The sequence below is a fragment of the Uloborus diversus genome, chromosome 3 (assembly GCF_026930045.1).
Source record: "Uloborus diversus isolate 005 chromosome 3, Udiv.v.3.1, whole genome shotgun sequence".
In the NCBI taxonomy this organism is placed as follows: domain Eukaryota; kingdom Metazoa; phylum Arthropoda; class Arachnida; order Araneae; family Uloboridae; genus Uloborus; species Uloborus diversus.
Window position 1 is genome coordinate 38,665,269 of NC_072733.1, and position 21,886 is coordinate 38,687,154.

At 33.3% G+C, this 21,886-nt stretch overlaps 1 protein-coding gene across 1 annotated transcript in view; it reads right to left on the bottom strand.

Moving 5' to 3' along the window:
* Window positions 1–21,886, bottom strand: part of LOC129218352 (degenerin deg-1-like) — a 47,472-nt gene that overhangs the window by 24,286 nt on the left and 1,300 nt on the right. Inside the window, exons 2-5 of the mRNA XM_054852596.1 lie at window positions 14,940–15,111; window positions 10,187–10,293; window positions 4,241–4,404; window positions 3,184–3,312 (exon numbers count right to left, since the gene is read on the bottom strand). Of these exons, the coding sequence (XP_054708571.1) occupies window positions 3,184–3,312; window positions 4,241–4,404; window positions 10,187–10,293; window positions 14,940–15,111 (572 nt within the window). The remainder of the gene's footprint in view (window positions 1–3,183; window positions 3,313–4,240; window positions 4,405–10,186; window positions 10,294–14,939; window positions 15,112–21,886) is intronic.

The window sequence follows — 21,886 nt, forward strand, 5'->3', positions numbered from 1 at the left end:
AACTGTATTTTAGCTATAACGAATTTTAAGGAGAGGGGATGTAAGGGTATGTGATGGCACATGTTAAGGGGTCCGTTTAGCTTTGTTATGCGGGGAAAGTGAACGTCTACTTTTGCGAGAAGCAATGAAAGTCATGCAGTGTGAATGCTTAGAGTGTGCATTTGCTTGGCACACCACACACAGAGCTCGAGTGACGTTATGGGGTGCTATGGTATATGAAACATGGTCACTTCTAATATCAATCCACAGCATCATGGCAGCCTATTGGTAACTTTGTGTCATGCTTCAATCACATGCATTGGCATTCACACAGTAGCCATATTTTAACAGGACAATGCTCGTTCACACACATCAAGAGTATCACGGGACTTTTTCTTTCCCATTATCACATTCTCTGGCCTGCGCAATCCCCTGATTTGTCAAAAATCAAGCACATCTGGGGAGCACTTGTGACGGTTCGGCAGCCCACGAATCAGTCGCGGGTTTAAAGTAATTGTGGAACAAGATGACGTAAGACATCGTTCGAGGCTGTTTTGTCTCAATGCCCGCCTGTATCACTAGGTACACTCACGCTAGAGATGGCTCAACAAGGTACTAAAACCTCCATTCACTATGGGTTTTTCCAATGATCATTTTGTTTTCCTTTTGCAATCACTTTCTTACATCAATGTTGCCCTCACATCCTCCTCACCCCTTCTTGGTGTTGCAATTTCACTTTTGAGGAGTATTATCCTGAAAAGGAACTTTTACTTGAACGTTTTAGTTGGTCCCTGGCAGTGGCGTAGCCATGGGGGGGGGGGATAGAGGGGTCAGAACCCCCCCCCCCCCCATGAACCCCCAAAAAAATATTTTTCAGTCGAACCTGAAGTGTTCTGTTTATGAGCTAAAAGATTTTTATTTAATGTAATAGCTGTTATGACGGTAAAAAGCTTATGTCTTCCTGTTTTGCGCAACATTTTTTTTCTCTTGGAGACAGGGTTTCCTTTCTTATGACGGGGGGCAGTATTGATCAAGGTATTTTCAAAGAAGAAATTCGTTTATATACATATATATATATATATATATATATATATATATATATATATATATATATAATTAAGCAAACAGAATTACAAATATTAAACAAATTATAAATAACAAATGATGATAAAAAGGAAAAATGCAAACAGCTATTAAGTAGGAATAGAAAAAGATTGAATCCAGAGCTCATCAGCCGTGGAGGATTCATTAATTATGGTCAAAAGACCAAAATTTTAACTATAAACTAGAAGAGAATGTTTAAGCTCCAGTACATGTAATATAGAGTAACAATGGGCAAACGCACCACTTGCTAAGCTAAAAACAATAAACTAGAGCTCAAACCTAAAACTAAAAGCAGGGGGTTTCGCCTCGACTAATTAGGAAAACAAGTTCCGATAATTAGCCTTCCACGGGACAGTACCTGCCAATAACAAAATTTTTCTGAAATCAGCAAAACTATTTATCATAGTTCATTAACGCTCAAAAAGACCAGTTCGAATCAAAATAGCTTTAATTTCTTGGATATCAACATACAAATTGACTCAAATTGTTCCACTACAATCTATGATAAAAGACGTGAATTCAATTTCACAGTTAACGGTTTACAAGATTTTTCCTCCTGCCTAAGTAAAAAGGTTTTTATTGGCATTATTGTTTCGCAAGCTATCAGAATTAAAAGAATTTGCAATACCATTTCTGCATTTAAGCAAGAAATTTCAGTACTAAAAAACTTACTTTTTAATAATAACTTCCCTAAAAATCTAGTTGAAAACATCTGCTTAAGTATAGCCTTCGATGAACATTTCGCTTCCTTTGAAACTGTTTAACTGTGTAAATGTATGATACAACCGTGACAAACCATTTTTTTATGAATCACCGTCGTGGATGAATTTTACACGTGCGAAACAGGCGACTCGGTAGGTCTATGGACCGATTTTGGGATATGTTTTTATGTTTTTAATGTTTTTTTGACAAATGGATTGGTTTTTTTATCAGGCTGAACAATGGATTGGATTTGTTTACGCGGATTTCAAGGTAAGACAATTTTGTTATTGGCAGGTACTGTCCCGTGGAAGGCTAATTATCGGAACTTGTTTTCCTAATTAGTCGAGGCGAAACCCCCTGCTTTTAGTTTTAGGTTTGAGCTCTAGTTTATTGTTTTTAGCTTAGCAAGTGGTGCGTTTGCCCATTGTTACTCTATATTACATGTACTGGAGCTTAAACATTCTCTTATAGTTTATAGTTAAAATTTTGGTCTTTTGACCATAATTAATGAATCCCCCACGGCTGATGAGCTCTGGATTCACTCTTTTTCTATTCCTACTTAATAGCTGTTTGCATTTTTCCTTTTTATCATCATTTGTTATTTATAATTTGTTTAATATTTGTAATTCTGTTTGCTTAATTTTATAGTTACTTGGCTTTTTAGTTTTGCTGCGTTGCGCATCTATGGGCTCTTGGTGTGGTCTTTTCAATATTTTTCACTTTTATTATTATATATATATATATATATATATATATATATATATATATATATATGTGTGTGTGTGTGTGTGTGTAAACTTGAGGGCACGGCTTTACTTTAAACTTCAGAAAAAATTAACCCCTCCCCCAAGGATATTTTCTCGCTACGCCACTGGTCCCTGGGGACTACGAGTTATCGTGAGTTGACTGCAATAATAGACAAAACTTTCCATTCTTTAGTAAGGCTTTCAGATATGATGCAAATAAAAAGGATAAATAGCAAAACAAAGCGGTATGGCTCGTAAGAGTTTGCTTGGACCATAAACTTCAACGTCGAAGCAACAACTTCCCCCCTCTCTCTTCTTATCACTTCGTTTAAGATAAGCTTAACTTCTTTTGACTACTCTTTCTCTTGTTTTCACACTGCCTTTTTTTCTGCCTGGTTTGATGATTTAACTCTTTAAGGATCATTATAGTACATATGTGTTAAGCACTAAAGACTTCATGTTATAGTCATTGGATATGAAATTTATTTGGTTTTATAAATTGAGATCTTTGCTGAAATAATGACAGTGTTATCTTCAAAATACTAAAATAAGTGCCCGTAATCTAAAAGTTAAGAAAAAAATTTAACATTTTTAATTAGGTTTTCTTTTTATGGACGATTACATGTTACTGAAGATAACCACAAATACTTACTTCATACGTATAGTAGTAATGATACTTGAGAAAGTCTTCGTCTCTGTGTTTTAATAGCGATGCCAAAGGAGAATCACGAAAAGTTGTTGTACAATCACCATACGGAGCTGGTAGCCTTTGAATTTCCCGCTGTAGAAAGAAAAACGTGAATATTTAATCAAATTAATCAATAATTTGGTAGTAATTCACAATTAAATAGAGCTAAAGAGGGGTAATTCATTTGTTTCATAGTCAACAAAAACCATACGAAGATATAAAGTTGTTAATCTGTCTTTAACTCTTGCATTCAACAGATCTGACTCTTTAATTGATCAGAAATAGGTCTTCCCCTCTCCATTAATAAATTTAGCTAAACTAACTCATTTTTCTAACTCATTTCTTTTATCGAATCGCAATTTTGCAATTCTGCAAAACCTTTACCCTTTGTACCAGTGTAGGATTGCAGAATCTATCAAACTCGCTATAGCAATATGCAAGACGTATAAAGATCCACACTTTGTCTTAGCCATTAAGGCCTCATATATCCAATGGATAAGACACCATAAATAGGTGTAATAACACCATTTGTATTTATGTGTAGCTTTATACTATATTGGGTATACAATAGCATTATTAGTTCAAAAGGGCGTGATAGGTTATGTGTACTAAATTGATTGTGTTATTAATCTAATGTACAAATAATAAATTAGTTTATTAACCCTGAAATAGTTTGATTGTTGAGTAGACAGAACTCAATGCATGATCGCTATTATTACGATTACGTTACACTGTCCGAAGTATTTGGGTCTCGCAACAGCAATGCGGTATCAGCCTAAGTCTGTAGAAGGCTGTTGCTAAAGAACAAGAGGATTCACAGCAAAGTCTGGAACTGTGAAAATGAAACAAATGGCAAAAGTAAAAAAAAAAAAAAAAAAAACTCGCTATCAGACAGAACACATTAGATAAGCACATTGAAATTCTTGCCAGTTAGAAATGTTATTGGGAACATAACGACATTTGTCTACAAAGCGTAGTGGTATATCTGTTAAACGTAAGCGTTATCTAACAAGATACTTACTATACGAATGCTAATATAAGTTTTAGTTCCAGGATGAAGAACTATTCCTCCTCTGTCAAGAGTAGGATAAGCTTCTCGTGGATGTATCAATAGTCGAACTCCGAACTCTGGGGACAGAAGATCCCAATAGTCATCCCGTTCTATATTCAATGTCAGAGTAAGACCTAAAAAATTGAGCATGAAGTATAAATATACTTATTTAGCGTCTGTAGGGCGTATTAGCTGACGTTTGCAATCAGGTAATTTGCTCTACTATATCTCGTTTTTGGCCCCACTTGAAATAACATTACAAAACATGTTGTAATCGATAAAAGTGGCAATGGACATTATATGAGTAACAATCTAAACATTAAAATTAAACGAGATGAAATTAAAGATTAAAATATTTTGCATAATTTCGCCATATACTTAAGGCTTCAAACACTTTTTGAAGTGAAAACTTCTTTGGGCACGTGGGGCATTTTTTGAGACGGGAAAAAGCAATTGAACTCGCGACCCTATTACCGACACCAAAAATGCAGCGCATGCGTGCGGCTTGAAATAAAAATATCTTTAGGCGCGTTAGTCATCTTTAAGCAAGCGGTCGGTTGGCCTAGAACCCCTTGAAAAGGACAGGCCGACTTACCCGACACTTTGGTTAAAAGACAACTTTGGATCCAACCTTGTTTCTAGTATTTATAAATACGTTATAATATTCTCTGGTTGCTATGTCGTAAATAAATTGATGATAAGTTGAGTAAAATGTCACTTAAGGTGAATCTAGAAATTAAACTTATTTTTCAAATTCAACAAAAGTGTATCGAGTACTGTAACGTTAACCTCATTTTCACATCTTATTTGTTTTTAATTTGTTTTAATTAAATCTTCTTCTTTTACAGAGTAAAATAATCAAACATCAATAAGGCAACACATCTAAAGTTTGGACACCAGTTTTCTGCAGCGAGGTTTTTGTATAAATACTAATTTCGTCCCTCGACAATTTGGAACCAAAATGCCGGAGGAGTCAACTCTCCTTATATAGTGGCATTAGGTTGGCCGAATGGCTAAGGCGCTTTACTGTGGAATTCTTGAACCTATGAAGTATTATGGCGTAAACTGCGTAAAAACGTGATCTTTTCCTCAATAGTTTAATTTTATTAGTTACGTAGCAAAATGGATCAAGTGATTCGCTATCTACCAATCACAAAAACGAACTGATATTTAGCATCAATAAGATGCAAAAATATTAATCGTCTGAAAAAAAGTAAATAAGTAAAAAGGAAAAAGAAATTAATAAGATGAGAAAATATTTATTTTCATTTAAATGAATAGTATGACCATACTAAATGTCATTCATTCCATTGCTGTGGGACAGAGCTTATAGTCAGATAATTGAGCAAGACTATTGCATACTACAACCCAAATTCAAAATAATAGAATAGATCAGACCTATTTAAAGGGATATTTTGTCAATGAGCCGGGCAAATGAACGCATGCTAATTAAACAAAGTAAAGCATGTTAGTGATGAATGGGTAAAACAATTTCAACAACTTTGCCGATAATATTTTAACAATTTAAGGGTCGCTAACACATTTGAAAATTATGTTGATTTTTTATATAGGTCAGAAAGTTAGAATAATCAATTCATTTAATGTGAATTTGAAAAGCAGCTAAAATATTTGCATACTAGTCCAGTCAATGAACGCATTGTAGCGTGCATGGAATATGCGATAATTTTAATTTTCTTGTAGAAAATCACCGTTAAACTATTCTGTCGCATGCAAGGGCAATTGCAACAACGGAATAAAAACATTTATCCAGGACGAAGGGGACAACGGTGACATCAATACATTACCAATTTCTTAAAACATGAATGAGCTTCGACCCTTCCGCCCCAGAATAAAACCAAGCTGTTACCTTAAAAGATGATATTTTCATTTTCTAATTTTTGTTAGTCCATATTCCACATAAACACTTTCAAATTATAATTAGTAATAATGTAATAAAAACTATAATTACAAAGTGGTGCTGCATGTCAATTACATTTACCGTTTGTCTATTATTAATGAACATCATGCTGTAGCATCACATATTCATTTCAATAAGAATAATGAAATGAGTGTACATACTAGAAATTCATAGCTTTTGATTTCTAGTCAGCTGTGTGTCGCGGTGATTGGGCATTGACTTCATATTTCTTCGGTATCAGGTTTGAATCCACAGTTCCAAGTGTTCAGTCGGTGGAAATCCACCGAGACGAATTTTCGAGACACAAAAAACCGTGTCACATGATTGTAGCACATTATAGATACCTTGAGTGCCTGTTTTACACAGACACTCTGAGACAAAAATAACGAGGTAATTCCCCCCCCCCTCCAAAAAAAAGAAAATTATTGGGTTTCAAGAACGTGTACCTAAAAAACCATTGGTAACATATATGTATGAAAACGATTTCACTATAAATTTAGTTAACTTTCACTTTTATTCAGAACACATTTATTCTGCCGTTTTCGAGATATTTTTTTTTCTTCTCCAAAAATAATTAAATGTTTTTTTGATCTAATTGCAAATTATATTATTATACAATAACTTGCATGATAGCATCAAAAAGTGCAAATTATATTATCATACAATAACTTGCATGATAGCATGCACAACTAGCATGCTAGACAGTATTTTAACATACAAGGGGGTGGGGGAGGAAATTGCATCGGAATTAAAGTATGAGAAAATTCTAATCACTTTTTGCTGAAAATTTCATTTAAAACTTCCTGAAAAGTTGAAAAAATTCACTTTTTCAATTTTTCCGGAGAGGAAATAAACCTCTTCGGAAAAAACGGTTTTTCCCGTTTTTTTCGGAAATTTTCCGGTTTTTTTCCCGATTGTTTTCATCTCTAGGAAGGAGCTAATCATACTGCATATACGTGATTCTTCAAATCTTCGTCCGATTTCTTCGTAAGGGGCTGTCCAGATGTTACAATTTTTTTCAATATTTTTGACCCCCTCCCCCTTTGTCAAAAATACTTTTCATAAACATTAAAAAATGCTTGTGATGCCGCACTTCTTTTTATTTTTCCTTCCCTCTTGTCACAATGTCACAATTTCACGAACCCCCTTCTCCCTGGAAGTGTGCTGTAGTAATCCACAAATACTTCTCCATTGTCAATCAGGATTGTCGAATTCATTGGAGAAATAGGAAGTGCGCGATCCTTTCGAGTCAGTTTGATCTTTGTGAATGGCAAGTGTTCCATTTTTTGCCATGAAGGTGCGTGTTTGATATTCTATAACTTTTGATTGGTTGAATACAAAGTAGTATATCAAATTTAAGGAAATTTAAAGCTCTACAACTTTGTTGTTGACAAATTATACGAATACTGATCCTGGGAGGCACTAAGAGCGAATGTGTGACAAAAAGAGAGAATTTTTTCGAAAATTATCGATTTTTCATAACATATACACAGACCATTATTGGAAATTTAACAAATATGTGTGGAAACAGTTTTATAAGAATTTTATTTAGCTTAAATTTTTATTTCGAACGCATTTTTTGATCGTTTCCGACATGCGTTAAAAAAACCTCAAAATTTGCTTCCCCGCTCCCTCCCACTATAGCTCAACCCCCAGAGGCGGGTATGTTTACTTACTTTTTAGTATGGTTACTTACTAACAATATTCTGAAGTTAAAAATTATCGCATATTCCATGCATGCTACACCCCTCTTTTGAGCACTCATTGACTGGACCCGTTAACCAAAAGGTTGCGACAAGTATAAAGGAAGGAACCTGGAAAATTTTCTGTCATTCTTTTGCTAAAAATGGGTCGTCAACGTGCTAAATCCGAAACAATGAAGTTTCTTCTTGTATCATTGTTTAAAGTTAGAAAAAAAATTATCTTGGACCTAATGAACGTTTTACAATCGACTTTCTCGAAGATTTTAAAAGAATGAAGAAGGACCGACCAATAATAAAGTAACCGAAGAAAATGAGGTAGAAAGCTTGTAACAACTGGCAAAAATTAACGCTAATTAACTTGAATTGTACAAAATAATCGTTTGAAAAATGCCTCCTACATTTAAGGGTGTTGAAAAGAATCTGTAGTTATCGTGTTCAAATCAACTATACTTGGACGATTGCATAAACTGTAGTTACAATGTCGGTTCCTCAAAGTAAAACTAAAGATGAACATGAAGCAGAGGCGTTTCCAACTCTCCTAGAGCAAAGATAAGCTCATCTAGTTGCAACAAGACTGGGAAAGTATTTAATCAGGGATGAATCTTTATTTGAAACATCTGTTGACGAAAGAGATGTTCGGATTTGGTGTTTAAAAATCGACACGCTTGAGAAATCTTGTGTGTAAGACGTTCTTTCAAATTTGAGACATTCTTTATAGCATGGGAATCCATGAGAGTTGCTGGAACTGGGCAATTGTATGCATCTTAAAACAATTTGTGAAGACTTTTGTTTATCAAGATATACTAGATTACTGCATAGCCCTATTTTCTGAAGTATAACAGTGATACATTCAGGGACACATTTATGTTTCTGCAATATTCCGTCACATTCACATCTCTATATCAACTCGTAGTTTTTAAACAGAGAGAGGGACTTCAGTATTAAATTGGCCAAGCAACTCTACAGATCTCAGTACGATCAAAATTTTGTGGCATCGTCAAATTAAAAGAAAAAGCTTCCAGATGAAGTTAACGCCAACAAAATTGAACTAATTGTGGTACTGAAAAGAGTGTGGAAACATTATCAATAACCTTGAATGTAAACAGCTGGTAGAATCCATGTCTAAAATGATTAAAGCTTAGATCCTAGCAAAAAAAATGACGTGAAAAAGTAATGATATTTTTTGTTTGAAAGTGTTTTTCCCCTTTAATTTTAATACTCTATTTATTTGACTCAATGTAAACCATCATTGCTATAAACTATCGATTATTCTGTTTAAGATTAATTTTTCACCGACTTCAAAAAGGAGGTGTTTATCAGTTCATACCGTATTTATGATTTTTAATTGAGTATATATGAAATGTTATGTACACTTTAAAGTCTAAGAAAGACGGCACGTCCATTTAACTACCAACTTTGCACATGAAATACACCGCCAGCTCAGTCAATTCCAGCCGAGGACTGCAGTTTCGTGCTTATTAGCACTCATCAGCCCGGCATAGAAGTGACTGAGCTGGAGGTGGAAAACCTCTTAAGGAAGCCTAGAGTGCCAAACAAACTGGTAGCTAATACAGAATTAGCACTGACCAGACGAGTGACCGAAACAATGGTTCAGTTCAACTCGAATTTTGAAGGCAAGGCAGGTATGTTGAACGTATCTTACTGAACATACCTACTTTGCACTTGGCTTGCGTTCGACGAACCTCACCGGTCGGCCGGTGAGTAACCGGTTGCTAACCGCAGCGTACTTGAGAGCAACCGGTTAACTGGTTGCTTCCGATGTCGTCCTATGAGCCTCACCGGTTGATCTACCGGTCAACCGCAACTTAAGATGGTTGATTGGTTGAGGGAACCACGTGACATTTTTGACCAATTATAAGTATTTTTCACCAGCGTGTTATTCGTCTGCGCAAGTAATCGGTGATCAATCGAAAGCGTTCAAAGAAGCATTGGTTCGTGAACAACCGGTTAGTAACCGCTGACGTCATTGCTGTCACGTGATTAACTAACCGGTCGCTACCGGTCGTGCTCGTCGAACGTAAGCTTAGATTATGCTTTTGCTTTATTAAGCTTTTTCTCGAAAAGTGAAAAGAATTTTTTTTTTTTTTTAATTTGGGTTGTATAACGGAGTCCATAGTATTGATACATTTCGAAACAGTGAAAGTTCGTTGTAATCTTCCAACAATAATATTATGGTTTCGAAGTTGTTTGATTTCTACTGACAATTTAGCTTATATCGCAAAAGTTTCTAATGGTATTTATTACCTAGTGTTTGTCCAGTCCTTTTAACTTTACCCAAAGTAGTTTCATTAAGCTTAATGGTGTGGCAGTATCCAAGTCTTGTTGATGGATAATCTGATATTGTAATATTCTCAGTTTTCAGAGGAAGATCCTTTGTAATGCTGCAAAAATAAAATAAAGTAAGTAATAAATATGGAAAACATCTTGATACCATTTGCTTTTAATATAATGATCTAAGATAAACTTATGAAAAAATGTCTAAGAGACAATTAAAAAAATACACACGGAATACAAAGACAATACCTAAATAGTAGGCATCTAGTTAAAGGACTCAATGGTGTTATTTCATCAGTTATATAAATGTAAGCGTTGAGGAACTGAAGAGTTTTAGTTCCTCATAATCAAACACTATTTGAGCACTTTTTGCACACGTACTTTTGTCTCCTTTTTGAGAACACTATTTTTGTAATAGTTATTAGAACCATTTTTAAAACACATGTCATAATACTTTTTGAACACGTACACTTGTCACCTTTTTTAGAACACTTTTTTCTGTCAGTTTTCAAAACCCTTCTAGAAACACTGTTCAGAACATGTATTTACTTTTCAGCGCACTTTTTAGACATTTCATGGATAGTGTAAAACAATGATTATTGATTACGTGCGCTACGTTTTGGTACAGTTTTTAGGATATGTTTCAGAACAATTACGGATCACTGATATCCTCCCAGAATGCGTGCTACACAAGTATAAAAGAAGCTTATAAAAAGAAAAAATATTCACTAAATTCACATTTGTTGAGTCTGCAGGTTTGATGATGGGTTTATGCTTTGATTGATTATGATTATTAATCTGCATTATTACTATAAAAATTTAAAATCTAATGTTATATCAAAATCAATTGAATAGTTTACAGCAAAATGGAAAACGAGCAAAAAAAGTAGCAGGAAATTGTAGTACAAAATCATATTTATCACAGAAATGACATCTAAATTTGAAATATAAATTTCCATAATTACGTTTTCAAAGCCAGTCAATAATGTAAAAAGTAAACAAAAAAATGTCTCAAAAACAAATGGTTACATAAATTAATTAAAAAGAATAATTCCTCAAGAACAAAAACTTTTTATTACTGTCTATAAATCTTATTTGTTTACGTTCCTACTACTTAGCTACTCAGTACAGTCTACTGCTCAGTTATAAGGTTCATTAAGTTATCCAACGTAACTTGCTTTCTTTAAATGGCATATTCAACTCGATTGAGTTTAATTCGATGGAATGCTATCTACCAGTAGCGTAGTGAGAAATTTCAACTGAATGTGGCAATGCAAATTTTTGGCTGTGCTATTGGTAGATACAATCGTATTCGATTCGATCGAATTCTGTTTGAGTTGAATGTGCCACTTCAATTAAAAAAAGTTTCAGTTGTATTTGATTTTTTTTCAATAATGCAATTTGCTTTAAATAAAAAACATCAGTTCACAGAAATTCCTGGTCAAACTGGCTTAATTGTATTTTGTAATAAGTTACCGCCCTAAAGCCAACGGCTAAGGCAGAAATACTTAAAATACACCGCCACCTCAGCTGGATTTAGGGCGGTAACTTACTACAAAATACCTTAGCTTTGCCATCAATCTTTGAGTAGAACCGCACCATTGCTGCGGTCGCTCATCTGGTTTTCTAATTCTGCATTAGCTACTAGTTTGTTTGGCTCTCTTGGCTGTCTTAAGAGATTTTTCGCCTCCAGCTCATGTTATTCCTATTCCGGGCTAATGAGTGCCAAAAAGCACGAAACTGCAGTCCTCGGATGGAATAACTGAGCTGGCGGTGTATTTTAAGTGGCTTAATTGTACTTTGAAATACAGAGTGCTTTTTAAATTGTCTCAAGGAAGTAATAAGTTCCCTAATGCAGCTTAAAATTAAAACACGTATTTAATTTACATTTTAAACTGCCGCACTTTGTAACCTCTGAACTCCCATTTTGCATTTATTAAACGCATCTTGTCGTAAAACAAAATATTTTTTAAATTAACCTATTTGATATAAATACACATTTTAACATTTACATCACATTGCTTAAAGTAGTATTGCGGAATCCTCATCGTCTTTGGGCAAAAGTTTAACTAATTACGTGTTGGTCAACTTCGACTTATTTTGTTTCGGCCGAACATCTAATTTAATTTAGTGTAGAGGGTTCATTCTTTTAAGGCTTTTCAAAATACGAAAAAAATGATTTTCGGTTTCAAATGTCTGGAAATTTATATACATGTGTCATTAGGAAAAAGTCTTATATAACTCAAGCTTGAACAGAAGTATGTTCATTTCTTTTCAATGAAAGGAAATGTTGAAACGCATCTGCAGAAATTGTTTACAGTTTTACTATCAAACAGTCATTAAACTCAATATTTTTTAAATTAATTTATTTGACACATATATAGATTTTAAAATTTACATCACATTGTTGGACAGTTGTATTACAGAATCCTTGTTTTTACATGCATGTCGATTCTATTGCAAAATTCCATTAAAATTTAATTTATAAAAGCTATTTTTTACATTTATGAACTTTATTAGTTGAACGCAAATAAAGTATGTCACCTTTATATACACTAAATTCTCTTGGATAATATTTTTCTAGAATGAGAACCCCCCTCCTCCCTTCTCTTTTGTTATCAAATATAGCTGAAATGTTTTTATGGCTATCAGTGTTTTTTTTTAAAATTTACGGCGAAATTCTCCAAGTCTCCTTTTTCTAACGTCTTCAAATACAGCTTAAAACTGTTCTTTTAAAATTAAATTTTAAAACACTGAGATTGGTTTCACACTCAATTCTTCACCTCTGAGTCGTTTTCTCTAGAACCTCTTACTCTTATAGTTTACTAAAGACGGTCTAAAATTTCAATTTTAAAACTCCAGTTTAATTCATTTTTCTAGAAAGCCCCCCCCCCCTTTTCTCACCTTTTCATCACCAAAGACAGCTAAAATCGGAATTTTTTTTTAATTAAAAGCCCTGAAATTTCCGAGTATCTCAGTCTGTGCCCCCCTGAGCCTCTCTTTTATAGTGTTAAATAGATTGCATGAAATATATGCATATTATTGAAATATTTCTTTAATAACTGCAACAGAATGCACTTTTTACTTATCCAATAGTTACCAGTTTTTCGTCAAAATTTTCATCATATGTTTTTTATGTTTTTTAATTTTAGTGCATCAAGGTGTACAGTTTTTTTTATAAATAGGGCATGGTCATATTTCAAAATATAAAATTTTTTATTAACATGTCGAACTGCAAAATGAAAAATTGATTTAAATAATCAAAAAAAATAATCTCAGAATTATCTTCTAAACCAGTGGTTTTAAACCTTTTGTTTCCCAGTCTTATTTTTGAACAATTCCAGCACCGATATATATACTGAGACACACACATACATTTATACAAGCTTATATATGCTTTAGTAGTTTCAGAAATCAGATCAAGATAGCTGATATAACTTTTTGCATATATTTCGAGTTCAGATTCGAAATTCAAACATCATTTTTTTGCTTTACTATGCATTTGTGTTAAATTTAAATTTGAGACTCCAATTTCATAAATTTATACAGTGTAACATATAATAATAAAGGTTAGGGATCCTTCTTCCAAGCATAATCGATGGTCAAACATCAGGATTTCAACTGTATATAATTTTTAAATTAAGTTATTTAGATTTTTCTACAACTTAAACAGTATCATGAATAAAAGTTTTTTTGAAACAAAATGTGAATGCTCAGAGATGTGCAAGGGTTTAATGTACAAATGATAACGCATAATGTACACAAAATATGGAGCTCAACGATCTGCAAGAGCTAAGTTAATTTTCAAATGCTTAAGCATATAATGTAATGATTAGTAATGGAAATAAGTAACTTGCATTAAAAATATTCCAAACCAGAATAAAACAGTTACAGATAAAAATTCTGAAATCGACATCAATGTTTACTAATACTTTCTGCGTAGCTTCGCAGAATTTGGCACACGTGATGAAATACGTTACAATTTTGCAGCACAAAATTCTATAAGTTCACGAGTGAGGGGATTCAAGAAAATTAACAACATTTGCAATAAAAATAACAGCATTTTTTAAAATAGTGTATACATACGGTATATAGTACAACCAACCAATCTTTATCTAGCCATCCTCGTTGCAGCAAAGAAAGCAATGATTTCATCAGTGTGCCCAAATGTGACCAAATATGCTTTCAAATGTGTTGACGAACCATCTGTTGTCTGGACTCGTGTGTTGGCACACGAGATTCAGTATCCAGAACACATTCAAAAACTTTTGAAACATTTTCCTTCTGACGGATCATATTCAGAACACGTCATAGTGCACATTGACATAATAGGATCCCTTTTTCTGAAACAAAGTGTTCCAAATTGTGCAGGTTTATTTGCAGTGCGTAACAGTTGTAATTTAAATGCAATTAAAGAATATTTTACCTCAGGAGATAAAAAGGTTGGGTATTTAAAATGTTTTCAAAAAGACTTTTTTTTAATTTTAGAGGAAGAATTTTCTTTTCTATGGGAGAGGGGGAGGGAGAGTTGAATTATTGAGTTTGGTAAAATAACGTTTTCTAAGCCTCATTTTAGACTACCGAAGAGAAAAGATTTTTTAAACTCTTTGTTTCGTCAAAGTTAAAGCAAATTTGTTGATTTTCCAACACTGAACAAAGTGTATTGCTAAGATTAACGTTACAGAAATTTAGAATCAGTATTCTTATCAGAAGCAATGGCTTTTTTTTAAAGAAAGAAATCAAATTAGCATACCTCCTGTTAAAGCAATCTTTTGCATTGTACGTACATTGAACGATCAGATCGTAGACTTGGTGGCCATACCATTTCAAATGATCTAGAGTTACTCCAAGGTTTTCCCATATGTCACTCAGATCTTTGGCATTACTTCTGTTCAAAAATGTTTCTTCTGATTCGAAACAAAAGCCTAAGCAACAGAACAGTGTGAATCAGTAACATGAACAGTTCGGAAAATCTCAGGGATTTAGATATTCCTGATTCAAAACAAGCACTCAACCAGGGAGGCCATGGTTACACCTCCAGAGAAACTGACCTCGAGTCATGCCAGCTAATTCTTACATGCATGGATTTACATGAGCGTACCATATTAATCCTATGATGATCATAAGCTGTAAAAGAGAATTACGAACTTTGCCGTTTTTCAGAATAAATGTTGTTGTTGTTGTCGTATGCCAGCTAGGCTGGAAATTTGGGGTTGAGCTGTTTCACTTTTCCAACTGTACCGTAATTTGGTGTGAAGTCCGACTTCTACATTACACACATGCCATAAGGACCCGTTTATAGGGTAGGCAACCATTCACAGCACAACAACACAGTCTGACAAAGAAAGGACAAGGACAAGAGAGAGAAAGTACGTCCATGCCCGAGTCGGGATTCTAACCCGGACCTTCATGTCGCAGTCATACATCTCTGATCACTAGACAAGGCAGGCAGCCTTCAAAATAAATAAGTAAAACAAATGAATAAAATGTAAATAATAAAAAAATAAATTAACCAAAAAAATAAATATAAATAAAGAAATAAAGAAATAAAATGAAATAAAATAAAGTAAAATAAAAAATAAAAATGAATGAAATAAATAATAAATATATAGATGATATATATAGATATTAGGATATATGTTTTTAAAATAACTTATCTTTGTAAAAATTAAGATTTTGACATACTAATAGCATGAAAAAGTTGAAATTTATGTATAATTTTTATTCTATAATTTATGCTTCATTCTACAGTGCTCAATGTTACATACGTTTATACGTTACATTTCCCAACTAAATTTTAAAATGCTTATTTTTTTCACTGCGAAAGTGCAAACGAGTTAAAAAATATTAAAAACTTTATTTGTATTTTCACAATGAAAAAAATTGCAAACATTTCCGTAAGTAACACTGAATGCTATGGAAATTTCCATATGAATAAACTTGAACTTACTGGATACATACAGGGTGTTCCGTTTTAACCTGCAAGACCTTTATTTTTGCAACCGTTAGTCCTAAATGCAAATATGTTCAAAATCAGATACAGAGTTAAGATATTGAATGTTTGAAGTAAAAATAAAAAGTTAAAAAAATACAAAATTTAACTTTTTATACGGACCCTAGGTCCCTTAACTTATATTTAGGGAAATAATCTCCATTGAAAAATAATTCCAGCACAAAAAGTTAAAATTAATACGTACTACCAATATTCACCGAGATATGAAACGCAGTGTTTTGTGATTTACACCACTTTTCACTCGCCGTCAATAACACTTTTGGGGGGAAATACAGCGGTTAACAAGTGTTTAAAATTATATGTGTGCTTATACTGTGGTTTTTAAAATTTTTCGAGGTTTTGTTGTGTGTTTTCGTTTTTCACGGCAAAACATTTGCATTTATTTTTGAATAGCAGTGAAAAATATAAAATATATATTCTTCTGAAAGGGCGATAAGTTCCAATCTCATCTTCTGTATGGTTCCTAAAAGTTTTGAACTCGAATATCTCCCTGAATTTTGGTCGCACAAATGTCAAGTTTTTTGTGTCAGTAATAGTTTACAATGGATATTTTTTCTCCAAATATTATTTTGGGGACCTAGGGCCCGTATAAAAAGTTAAATTTCGTATTTTTTGACTAATTTTTATTTTTGCTTCAAGCTTTCAATATCTTAACTCTGAATCTGATTTTGAACATTTTCGCAATTGGAAGTATACATCTACGACTAATGACTGCGAAAATAAAGGTCTTGCAGGTTAAAACGGAACACCCTGTATATCCTATAGTGGACCTTAAAGTGCAAAAAATAACGTTTTTGAAGAGATTCTTTCTAAAGTAGAAATGAAGCAGTTTCGGCCAATACTTTCAGCAATAAATTATTTTGAATATATTAATAAGCACGTTATGTCACAATAATTTCAACTACTTTGGGCATGCATGAATATAATATACTAATCATCTACTCTAATTTATTAGAGGCATTTCTAAAAAAAAGTAATAATGAAATACATAGAAATTTAGCTGTAATTTAAAGTCGTTTAACATAAAATCCTAATTAATCTACTGCACACGCTGTCCAACGATTTTTCAATGTAAATTGCATTTAGCGAAATTAAATGCAATTTCCTATTTAAAAGTTGCACTATCACCGTAAAATTTTCTCTGAAAACGAATGAGCTTATCTCTCTAAAGAATGATTAGCATTCAGTGATGTTTAATTAACAAGACATTAATCAAAATGAGCTGTATATTTTCACGAAATGTGTAAGCATTTTTCAGGGATATCGTTTAATGATAATTAATAATCGCGGTTGTGGTGAATTTTTGATGAAAGGAAGCTTGATTTATCGAGAATCAACAAATTGAATCTTATTAATCTTGTGATGTAAGCAAGCTCAGAAAATACTTGATTAATAGATTTTCGAGGCTGTCAAAATGGTGCCTCTAATTTTGCCATTAAATCTTCACAATTCATTTCAAAGAGAAAGTTATTTATGACAATACAACTTAAATAAATTTGCTGCGTAAGTGAAAGATTCTTGGATAACATTTTATCAATATGGGTTAGCGCCGCATGGAAATAATTAAGTTTTAGAAATATAGTGCTGTGTATTTAACAAACTTAAGTTATTCATCCTTGCTTATTTATTTGTTTGTTTATGTCATTTCTTCTTTAGTGCGTGCTTCAGGGCACTTACGATCTTTGCAGTACTTATAAATTTGTCCGATTGAAACATTTTGAAGTTAATATACTTGCTGTTTTGAAATTAACCCTATTACCAGGCAAAATTTCATTTGATTATGCTTCTGAAATTAAATTGTCTTTTCAGGAAGTGTTTACTAGCTCTAATGCAAGCATACATCTTCAAATGCGTCAATGAAAAACAGCTTCAATGTCTAAGAAAAAGTAGTTACTCTCGTTGAAAAAGAAAAAGTAGTTACTCTGGTTAAGAAAAAAAAAACATTATAATATAATATAGAGGTTATTTTGCAGTCATTCAGAAAAAAAAACCCCTTTAGTCTTATTAAAAATTACAAAATCATATGCATAATATTTAACTCAAAGGCTGAAAGCTGATATAATACATGAAAATTATTTGAAAATACATTTCAAGTATCAATGTATACTATTATTATGTGCATTCTAAATTGTGCACTATCTATTTCTAAATCAGTTTAATTTTAAGCAATAAATTCAAAATTTATCTATTGTTTACGAATGCATTTCATTTTTTGAGGAAAGTCACTTATCCTTAAATTTAGATGGCATTTATCACTTTGAGAAACACCGTTTTTGAAAGATATTAGTGACATTTTCTTCTTTTCAAAGTTTTCATAATCTGTACAATTTACAAACATGCATTTCTCGTTACTTAATTACCGATTATAATAAAATGTATTTGAATAACAGCTAAATATATTTAATATAGCTATGAAGTCGTTGTTATTGTTTGAAAGTTGATAGAACGGGGGGGGGGGAGATTGGTTTTAGCTACTGGTGCCCAAATTACGGTCCGCGGGTCATATGAGGCGTGCAAAGCTGATGTTTGTGGCTCGTTGTCATGTTCAGTGTAGCGAATAAAATACAAATGAACTGATCTTGAAATTTTTTTGATTGATGGGGGACTTGATCGTGAGTGTTGCCGGTTTAACCTGGCCTATGACCCGCGGGATCTATCTGGCCTGTGAATATAGGCGGATTCAGGACTGAGTTCCTGTGTGTGGGGCCGGCCAGTTTTTTTTAAATTATTTTTTTAGCAACATTAATTGCAACCAAAGCCGGATTGCCCCCTAAGCTATATCAGGTATGGGGTCCCTTTTGTAGTACGGGTAACTTTCTGTCAGTGGCGAAAAAGAGCATTTTAAATGTTTCTGTCTCTCTCCCGTCCCCTCCCCCACTATATTTTTGTCTTTTTTCTGTGATACAGACTATAATTTTTTTTGTGTCGTCTTTATTAATGTGTTTCCTGGTGTCCTTTTTGGATTTACCTTAAGAGGAGGAATGGTATCAAGAGAGAGATACAGGGATCCTTTTTAAATGCGTTTTAGAATATCCCCTATTTTAGGGGGTACGGGGGTTTTTCACCTGGAGGTAATTTTGTAAAATAAATAGAAAATTCTGCATTTTAAGAGTCATTTTGTTTTAAAGCTGGACACTTTTGATAGTTGATGTTTTCAATTTTCTTCAAAATTTCAGAATGTGTTAGTGGTACTATGATAAGAAAAAGTAAAGTTTCTGTTAAAAAAAAAAAGATTTATTTGTCCTTAAGTAGGGGGGGTCAAAGTTCAAGGTCATGAAAAAAAAAGAGCGAAATATATGATTTCTTTGCTTCAAAAGCAATCAGTGAACCAAGCAAATTCTTTTAAATAAGGATACTACTTGATACTAGGTACATTCTAGTATCAATATTTTGGTAACTCACTCATGGCTTTGAGGGCAAAAATCAATTGAAAATACAATTTTTAAAACTTTTTTTGCCTTGTTTGGGCCCGGATATCTGCTAAAGCCGTGAGTAACCCTCGGAAATAAGTATATGATTAACTACTCACCACAGTATAGTACTAAGAAAAATATATAATAGCTTTTGTTTCTCTTGGCTTTATTAGTTAAACGGTCTCAAAGTCGATGATTTTTTAAAAATGGCCAAGTTTAGAGGTCAATAACTTTATCGCGACGGATCAACAACTTTGGGACACAGCTGTAGTTATAGTCCGAGTGGTGCAGTTAAAGGTCCAGGTTAGAAACCCATGGCAACTAATCAACTTTTTTAATTACGCGGTCTCAAAGTTGATAATTTGAAACAACAAAAATCAAAGTTTTGGATCAATTACTCTATAACGCTTGAGTCAATAACTTTGAGCAAGAGCTGTAATTATGCTCTACGTGGTGTAATTTTAGGCTCATGTCAGAAATCCATGAGATCTAATGATATTACTTATTTAAACGGTCTCAAAAATGATGATTTCAGTATAAAAGAGCGTTTTTTCACGAGTTTATATGCGTGCTACTCAAAATCGTATGAGCTCAAACTCACATAAATACTAGAACGAATCACCAGCCAAATGTACTTTAAGCTCCCAAGTATTTCATGCTTCCAGTGTCATAAAGTTTTCTGTAACCTTGACCACAAGAAGGCAATTCTTCTCACAAAGCTGATCCGCCATTTTGGAGCACTATGTTTTGGAGATCCTAGGTCCTTAGGATTCTGATCTCGGAAGCTGAAAATTAGCATCAGGTTAGTTTAAAAAATCTCTAAGCTTCTATAAAATTTCATCCCACTCGGGAATGATCGAGCGGGGACAGTTTGAAAAATCAGGTCAGTTGACGTGGAATCACTCGGATATAAACACTATGCACATTTCCCCCGCATCTTTTGTTATTGTCTAACAAACCTGTGTTTTTCTTTTCTTTTCTTTTTTTAGACTTTGATTTGATGTTTTTACTTTTGAGACAAATTTAAAAAATGTGTTTATTTATAAAAGTTTATTACTAAGTAGTGTATATGCAAATTCTAATGTAATTATAAAATCAATCTCTTATAATTGCAATCCACTTCCTAAAATATAGCATTGATTTATGATTATTATAAAGTCAAAAATAACCAAAGATGCATGTGAATTGTCACAATGTTAATCAGAGTGATTCCACGTCAACTGACCTATATTTTTAAAATTGACCCCGCTCGATCATACCCGAATGGGATGAAATTTTACAGAGGTGTAGAGATGTCTTTGAAACTAACCAGATGCTAATTTTCAGTTTCCGAGATCCGAATCCTGAGGTCCTAGGAGCTTCAAAATATAGTGCTCCAAAATGGCGGATCAGCTTTTGTGAGAAGAATTGCCATGTTGTGGTCAAGGTTACAGAAAACTTTATTACACAGGAAGTATGAAATTTTGAGAGCTGAAAGAACATTTGGCTGTTGATTTGTTCTAGTATTTATGTGATCTCATGGTTTTCTGACATGAGTCTAAAACTACACCACGTAGAGCATAATTACAGCTCTTGCTCAAAGTTATTGGCTCAGGCGTTAAAGAGTAATTGACCTAAAACTTTGATTCTTGTTGTTTCAAATTATCAACTTTGAGACCGCGTAATTAAAAAATGTTGTTTAGTTGCCATGAGTTTCTAACCTTAACTACACCACTCGGACTATAACTACATCTGTGTCCCAAAGTTGTTGATCCGTCGCGATAAAGTTATTGACCTTTAAACTTGGCCATTTTTAAAAAATCATCTACTTTGAGACCGTTTAACTACTAAAGACAAGAGAAACAAAAACTATTTTATATTTTTCTTAGTACTATACTGTGGTGAGTAGTTAATCATACTTAATCATACCTATTTCCGAGGGTTACTGACGGCTTTAGCAGCTATCCGGGCCCAAACAAGGCAAAAAAAGTATAAGAAAATTGCATTTTTAATTGACCTTTTGCCCTCAAAGCCATGAGTGAGTCACCAAAATATTTATACTAGAGTGTACCTAGTATCATGTAGTATCCTTATTTAAAAGAATTTGCTCGGTTCACTGATTGCTTTTGAAGCAAAGCAATCATATATTTAGCTCTTTTTTCTCACGATGCTTAACTTTGACCTCCACTCGAGGGCCAACAAGTCAAATTAGAGAGGTTAGAATCTTCACTTTTTCTTATCACAATACTAGTAAAATATCCTGAAAGTTTCAGGAAAATTGAAGGTGTCATCTAT